Source organism: Maylandia zebra, linkage group LG10 (genome assembly GCF_041146795.1).
Source record: "Maylandia zebra isolate NMK-2024a linkage group LG10, Mzebra_GT3a, whole genome shotgun sequence".
In the NCBI taxonomy this organism is placed as follows: domain Eukaryota; kingdom Metazoa; phylum Chordata; class Actinopteri; order Cichliformes; family Cichlidae; genus Maylandia; species Maylandia zebra.
In genome coordinates this window covers 33,029,845-33,038,037 of record NC_135176.1, presented here as the reverse complement: position 1 = coordinate 33,038,037, position 8,193 = coordinate 33,029,845, and the positions used below count along the sequence as shown (strand labels likewise).

Sequence of the window (8,193 nt, the reverse complement as noted above, 5' to 3'; positions counted from 1 at the left end):
TTGTTTATATTATGCTAACATAGCTGTGTCGCTAGTGGTCACGTAGCACATCATTATATACCAGCTAGCCCAACTTCAGTAACCCTACAAACGTCACTGCTGTTTAGTTTTCTGTCTTCATTTATGCTGGAAGTGATAACAGAGCTGTACGTTTGAATTTGTTTCCAAAACCCCGCAGTCAGGACATGCTATATTGTATTTAGATAGAAGCTAGCGAGCTAACTCCCTGCTAACTTCTAACTCCGTTAAATGTCATAAATTCCGTTTTCATGGATGCCTGGATGTTAAACTCAATTGTTACACCTGGTAGAGCAGAACGCTGATCATTTTATTAAAGATGAAAGACTTTAGACAGTTTTTCAACTCTCAGTAATGCCATAGTGATCGTTTGATATCTGGACCTGCAGCGGAGTTTAGGCCCAGACACGGCTAGTGACGTCAGACTGAACAACCGGATAGATATTTGTGGAAGAAAGCAGTCTTACATATTTGTTTAATATGTGCATTGAAGGTCAAAAAATGACTCCAAACACTTTAAAATCCCTTTAAAGTTTGAAAATAAACATGTTTTTTTGTCTTCTCTCCAGGTTGAAATTAACCTTCTGCACTATGGAAAACCAGACTTCAGATATCCTGCTCTTAGAAGGTTTACAGGTCAGCCCAGATGCCTCCATTCCCACCTTTACCCTCCTCCTCCTCATTTACATCTTCATCATGTTTTCCAACATTGTCCTGGTGATCCTGATCACGCTGGATAGTAGCCTCCACCAGCCCATGTATCTGCTCTTCTGTAATATGAGCATTAATGATGTATTTGGAGCCACAACAATCATTCCACGTATGCTGAGGGATATTTTTATTCCCAGCTCAGATCGGTACATCCACTATGTAGACTGTGTCATTCAGGCCTTTTGTGTTCACATTTATGCAGGTTCTTCTCACACTATACTCATGATCATGGCTTTTGATCGCTATGTGGCAATCTGCAACCCCCTGCAGTACGCCACCATCATGACCAACTGGATGGTGGTGAAGCTGTCGGTCTTGGCCTGGGCAGTAATCTTCATTATGGTGACAATCCTCGTGGGCCTCAGCGTTCGCCTGTCACGCTGCAGGTGGATCATATTTAACCCTTTCTGTGACAATGCCTCTTTGTTTAAGCTCTCCTGTGAAAGCATCCTCATCAATAACATTTACGGTCTCGGCTACACTGTCCTTCTGCTGGGCTCCTCCATTGGCAGCGTCACTATCACCTACCTGAGGATCGCCATGGTGTGTCTGAGCAGTAAGAGCAAGACACTGAACAGCCGGGCGCTCCAGACCTACACCACCCACCTGACTATGTATGTCATCATGTTTTTGTCAGGCATTGTCATGGTGCTCCTCCATCGCTTCCCACATTTGACAGACCAAAGGAAGTTAGCCTCCATGATGTTCCATGTGGTTCCTCCAGCACTGAATGCTGTTATCTATGGGATGCAGATCAAAGCAGTCCGACAAAAAATGTTCATCATGTTCACGAGGAATACAGTGACTGTGACTGACGGGAAATGATTCATATTCTCAATAAATAAATAAATATATTTACAGTACGTTTTTCTGCCTTTCATTGTTTTATTTCTCATATCCCGATTTCCTTTGTGTATTTTACTAAATACATACATCACAGCAGTTCACCTCAGACATCTGCATTCCCCTCAATATAATGCAGGTAAGGCCTCAGTCACACCAGACACCAGTTGGTGTCTGCCTGACAACCAGTGGTTGCAGGGAGATGCTGCCATGAAGACATTTGTGGTGTTGCGCCCGATACCTCCGTGCAATTTGTTTGATCTGTAGCACATTAACCCTCTCATCCTAACCTTGCATTGAAAATGCTAACTTCTCCATAAACACTTACTATTTTCTTGTGAAACTTTGAAGAGTGTGATGAAAACTGGACACAAAGACTGCTTGCCTTCAGCATAAAAGTTAAATGTCTTGATGTATGTTCAGTCACCCAGGTAAGGAAATCCCAACATTGGAATAGGTGAGATACATTTTCTCTAAAAAACGGGTCTATGTGGCTTTTAAACCCCAAAACATTCTTCACCAAAAACTGGTCCACACATGTAGGATTGTGTCCCCTGACACAAACAGAGTAATGCAGTGTACACTGTTAAGTGCCAGCTGTTTCTTTGTTGTTGTTGTTGTACCACAAAAACAACAGAATACCAGCCTGAATTTTACTTTATTAGACTGGAAAAAGAAACCAGTGGTATTGCACATCACTGCTTATTATTTCCCTCCATCTAGTTTCATACCAATTGAATTTCACCTTCTCCTATCTCTCCCTCCCTTCCCCAAAGCAGATACTAGCAGAAGCCTCCTGTGACTGTGAGACTTGGTTACTAGTTGTTGCTGGTACTACTGTTCATGGTGAAGCAGAACTGGCAGCCAACATGTCATTAATTTGACACACTTTGTTGCATCTATTGTAAGTTTCTTTTTTATTGTTTTCTCTCAGGTTTTTAGCTCCACCTTCTCACCACACTAAACCTTTCCTACGAGCTGCTTGAGCACACAGTGATGGTAGGAGAGGGGCCAGTTGCATTCAGAGATTTGATCGGGCATTCCGGTGTCAGTCATGAAAATGAACAATGGGCTGCTGTCAGTGCTTGTACAGCCGGAGTCCAATGGCTCTTCAAGATGGCCCACCGCCCTGAAAGGAAGATGCATGCCAAATTATTAATTCTGTGTTCGGGGCCACAACAATAATTTCCCAAAGGCTAAGTGACACATTTATTCTCAGGTGAGATCAGTGTGACCACTGTATTGTCATTCAGGCCTCGTGTGTTCAATTACATGCAAGCGCCTCTCACACTGTTCTCATGATCAAGGCTTTGATCTCTGAGATACTCCACCCACCATCCAGACCAACTGGCTATGTAGGTCATCATGTTTGTGTCAGGCACTGTCACTATCATACTCCATTGCTTCTCCATTGTTAGCCTCCATTAGGTTACTCCAGCAATGAATGCTGTTAATTATGAGATGCAGATCAAAGAAGTCAGGCAAAAATTGTTCATGTTTATGAGGAATAGTTAAACACACTTGTGGCTAATTTGTTCAGTTTTATTTTCAGTGTTGGAATCATCCAAAGTAGGACTCTGCAGTACATATGCATTAATAAATCAACTTTGCAGGCTGGAGCATTGTATTAAAATGGTATGAAAATACCGTGTGATGGCCAAACCCGTGGCCACACTCTAAAGTTGGTAACTCTTGTATTTTCATTTCTTCATTTTAACACATTAACACACTTTAGTTTCCAATAACTTTATTGATTGGTTTGTATACATTTGTTCTATTTGTAAGCGCGCACATTTAGTTTACTTATGCATTCATACCACCTCATTACTTTGATTTTTGACTAACCTTTCTCTTTTTATTTCTTACCTGCCATCATCCCTGGAAGATGCTGGACAAAAGATGGTAGCCAGGGTTTGAAACCATTAAATGCAAAGGGGGATAATTGGACCACACCACCACTTCCTGCTGAAGGGGAGAATGTGTGTTTTCTTTAATTTAAAAACAAAGTATTTGTATCTAATTAAATATTTGAGTTTAGGGTTTAATGGGTTTTGATTTTCTTCTTTGGTGTTTAGTTTAACAAACTAGATTGTACTGCATCGTTTGTGATTTATGATTGTGTTTTGTTTGTTACCCCTCATGTGTCACAATGGTCTGATCAGCCATTATATATAGCCTTGTATGTCATTTCATGTTTAGGTCAATTATGTATGTTTGGGCAGTCATTTGGTTTGTTAAGGTTGCAGTCTTTGCCTGAGTTCAGTTTTGTTTCTTTGACCTCTTTTATGAGCTCAACATTTATTACTTTTGTAAATATAATTTTTTGGGGTTAAATAAATGAAAACTATATTTTTCTAATAATTCCTGGGGCGACTCCTGTTTTTCAACTCGGTCCATCACACACCGTGAGGTGACTATTATTGCGATTTGGAGTTATGTAATCAAAGTTTAAATAAACTGGATTATATTTTGTTTCCAGCATAACTTTTCTGTTGGATTGGCATCCAGACTGTGTTCTGGCATTGCTTTTGAACTGACAGTATAAAGTTCAAATGAGTTTCATGAAGTAAAACTTTAATAATCTTTACTCTGCAGCAAGATGCCTTATAAACCTTAAAAATGACCAAATCATCACCAAGCCTGCTTTCAATCAATTAAATGAGAACATTGTACAAAATTTGAGTATTAACCTTTGCAATTACTGTTGAGTTGATGATGCTGTCTCCTCTTGCCAGGTACAGTATGTAACCCTATATCACAAATGTGAAGGGAAATTTGCATATTTTCTTCAAGTGGTCATCTTTACTACATTTTGTTTGTACTTGCTCCAAATTTAATACAAAGCTGACCATGAACAAGCAAAATATTTTTGCCACACTGCATTGGATTTTTTTTTGAAGGAGTTCTATAATGTTTTTCCACTGTTTTAGATATAACTGTGCTGTTGGCCCATGATTCCTTTCTATCTGCTATGTGGAACAGATTGGTAAGGTCTGCAGACATTGTTTTAACTGCAAACTGCACTGCATATTTAATATTCCATAGCATTCCCATATTGATCTGGAAGAAATGGAAAATATGTCATGTGTCACAAAGGTGGCAATAAACTTGATTGAATTCCGTCCTGCATTCTGGTGTCCTCACTGTGTGTGGTTCAAACCTGCTTTTGTGACAGAAGAACGCGGCCAGTCATCGATCCAGCAGACTCTGATTAGCAGTAATGACTTAGAAACTAGATCCTTCACCATGTCTCTAAAACCTCAGACATTAAAACTAAGTCAGTCACAGTTCAGAATCAGAATCAGAATCAGAAAGGGGTTTATTGCCAAATGTTGAGCAGGTTTACAACATTAGGAAATTGCTGCGGTGCTTCAGTGCAAACATGGTGTCATAATGCACTGAAGCACCAGGGCAACCATACGCGGCGCCATCTTGGTTAACGTCATAGACAAACCTGCTGAGACAAAGATGGACACAAAATTCTCAAACTGCAGAAATATAATCTGTTAAGACAATATTATCTATGTTATCTATAGCGTGTCAGGCTACATTTCACTGTGTGTTATACTTGTATAACTATGCATGTGACAAATAAAGAACCTTGAACCAACTAGAAGTCATTACAGAGAACATTGTGCGAATTCTGAAGGCTGGAGGATTTGAGCTGAAGCCTTGGGTCTTATCTGGGCAAAGTGGGAGGAGGAAGCACGATGACAAGGGTGAGAAGACAAGAATGAAAACCATGGTCTTACCAACCAAATGCGTGATGAAGAAAACAAAGCTCTTGGTATAGGTTATATAGTGGAAGAAGACAAGCTTCATTTCATGGTAGCAATCAACTTCTCCGAGAGGAAGAAAAAGATGCGAGTTGGCCAAGACCTTGTCCAGGAGCAGATTAAGACCCACACGCTAAACCTGCTGACACGAATAGAGCTTCTCAGTCAAGTGTCAGGGTTGTAGGATCCAGTCGGTTTGGTCACTCCTGCAAAGCAAAAAGGAGCAATCTTAGTTCGCAGAGCATTCCAAGAGACAAAAGTAGAAAGCTGTTTGGTCAAGGACACTTGGGACATGGCGCTCTCAGATGCCCTGAGGGAGGACGCCATTAGGCTTTTTGAGGAGTATGCCCAGCTCAGCAAATTCACATTTGCCAGGACGCTAACTCCCCCATGCTTCACTGAAGAACCCTGGGCAATTACTTTCTCCGATGGAAGTGAGCAAGCCTACGGGGCAGTGTTGTACTTAAGGTGGAATTCAGATCAGGGCACAATCATCAGGTTGGTGGAGTCCAAAGCTAAGTTAACTCCATTGGCCCACAAAGGCGATGTTGTCAAAGCAGAGCTGTGTGGGGCAGTGTTTGCCTCACGCCTAAAGAAATACTTTGAGACACACTTTGTCAACAGCCAAACGGTCATTGGGGCAATACAGCGGGAGAGCTATGGTTATCAGACCTTTTTCGCAAATAGGATTGGAGAAATACAGAGCAGCACAAGGATTCAAGATTGGTGGTGGATCCCTAGCACTCAGAACATTGCGGATGTAGTCACAAGAGGAGCTAGTCCCAGAGATCTAGATGAAGACTCAGTGGCAAAATGGTCCAAGGTTCTTGAGTCTGCCTGTGAGCAAGTGGCCAGTTAGGTCAGCTAAAGAGTTAGCCGCCACTGCCAAAGAAAACGTCAATAAGCTGCAAAGAAAGGCATTTGTCGCTGCCTTGACAAGGGCCAAGATAAGGGGGCAGGAAGAAAAGCAAAGTCGGGCTGAGCCCCAGGGAGAGCAGCGAAGACCACCTGCAGGGTCAATCATCAACAACCTTGTAGATGTCAAGCGGTTCAGTGGCCTAACTCGATTGGTTAGATCAGTTGCTTTGACTTGGAGAGCAGCAAGAAAGTTTCTTGGGGGAAATCCAGCTGCTAATGACCCAAAGTGGGAGGCAGTCCCGTTGGCAGGAGTAATTTCAGTGAAGGAACGTGAAGATGCCCTAAGAGACATCTTCCTTGCTGCACAAAACAGCGCAGTCTTCCCAAGCACTACTACAGATAGACTGGTAGTATACAAAGACCCAGGCTCTGGGCTCTTTGTTTGTGGTGGCCGAGTGCAAGCTTTTAAGAAAGACCTGATTAGTGTTCCCATCTTGGCTTATGATGAGTGGGTGTCTACACTGTTAGCCCGGGAGGCCCACAATTAGAGTGTCGTAAAATCGACCAATGTAGAGAAGTGTCGCAAACCACGGAGGCCCCAGAAAAGTGCAATCAAACGGTGAGTTTATTAACAGCCAGGAGAAAACACCAACATATGTCTTCTGACCAAAATACATGTTGTGGATACTTATAAAGCAGCGGGGTACACGCCCCCCCATGGCATCAATGACAGATCAAAATAGGTTCCAGACATTAATTGTACATCTTGTACATCTTTAATAGCTATAGACAGACATAGAACTTCTCTTTTCTATAACACCTTCCATACAAGGTAATAAACTTCAAGCCCTCAGGGTCTCTGGGGCTAATTATTGACTCTGGTCATCTGTTGCCAAGTAGAGTAAAATATAGTGAGACACCAAATGAGTTAAGGCCTCAGGCCTGACGCATTCCTAGATTATATGTGTTGTAAGCATGCATTGAAGTTATCCTTCTATGTTCTAGTTTCCCTCAGCATGCATCACCTGGACAGTCACGCCAGTGAAGCTTAAGACCCTTAATGAACCGAACATCAACTCAAAATAAGCACAGATATGCAATGTGTATAAAATACTTCTAACCATACTTGTAATAAAAGTTAACCTAAAGGAAGGATCCTCAAATGGACATCTTCAATCAACAACTTTAATGCAATATCAATACTGTAAGAAATATTATTGAATGTTATTACTGCAGTTATAATGATGCAGATTATATGGCAGCAATAAAAGAATTTCTGTATCTCCACAAGAGTCATCAGGGAGTTGTTGGGACCCTGCTCAGAATGAGGAAGAAAGCGTGGGTCATCAGAGGGAGAAGAATTGCCCAAAAGGTTGTTGATGGTTGTGTGGTTTGCCGGAAAGCAAAAGTACAGAGTTGCCGGCAAATAATGGGTGACTTACCTCCGGAACGAACTCAACCTGGTTTACCTTTTGATTTTAAGTTGTATTCTGTTGTATGGCCAGCAGGGCGATTCACACGGAGTTAGTAAACTCCTTGTCGATTGAAAGATTCTTGATGGCTTACCAGAGATTTACAGCAATTAGAGGACATCCAAGAAAGATCTGGTCCGACCCTGGCACCAATTTCATAGGAGCAAAGTCTGTCTTGAAAGAACTTTATGAATTCTTGGAAAGTCAGAACAAGCTCGTCTTGGAGGAGACTGCGGCAAAGAATGGAACAGAGTGGATGTGGAAAGTTAATCCAGCTGATTCCCCACATAGGAATAGAGCTGCTGAGGCTGCTGTGCGCATTGTGAAGAGAGCGCTCCAGAGTCTTGGAAGGGAGTCTGGGCTAAGTTACAGTGAGTTCCAGACAGCTCTTCATGTGGCAGCTAACCTTGCAAATGAGCGCCCGATTAATGCCAGAGTACAGAGTCGGGAAGGTTGCATTCATTACGTCACACCCAACACTCTTTTGCTTGGTCGAGCATCTCAAAATGGGGACT

At 42.0% G+C, this 8,193-nt stretch overlaps 1 protein-coding gene across 1 annotated transcript; it reads left to right on the top strand.

The window, feature by feature from the left end:
• Positions 1–609: 609 nt before the first annotated feature.
• LOC101473344 (olfactory receptor 52J3-like) lies at positions 610–1,554 on the top strand. Its single transcript, XM_014413190.3, has one exon. It carries the CDS (start codon positions 610–612, stop codon positions 1,552–1,554), a length of 945 nt encoding a protein of 314 aa, XP_014268676.3.
• Positions 1,555–8,193: the final 6,639 nt, after the last annotated feature.

Bases quoted from the DNA above. Each gene is read 5' to 3' on its own strand.
- LOC101473344 (XM_014413190.3), top strand. From the start codon at position 610: ATGGAAAACCAGACTTCAGATATCCTGCTCTTAGAAGGTTTACAGGTC.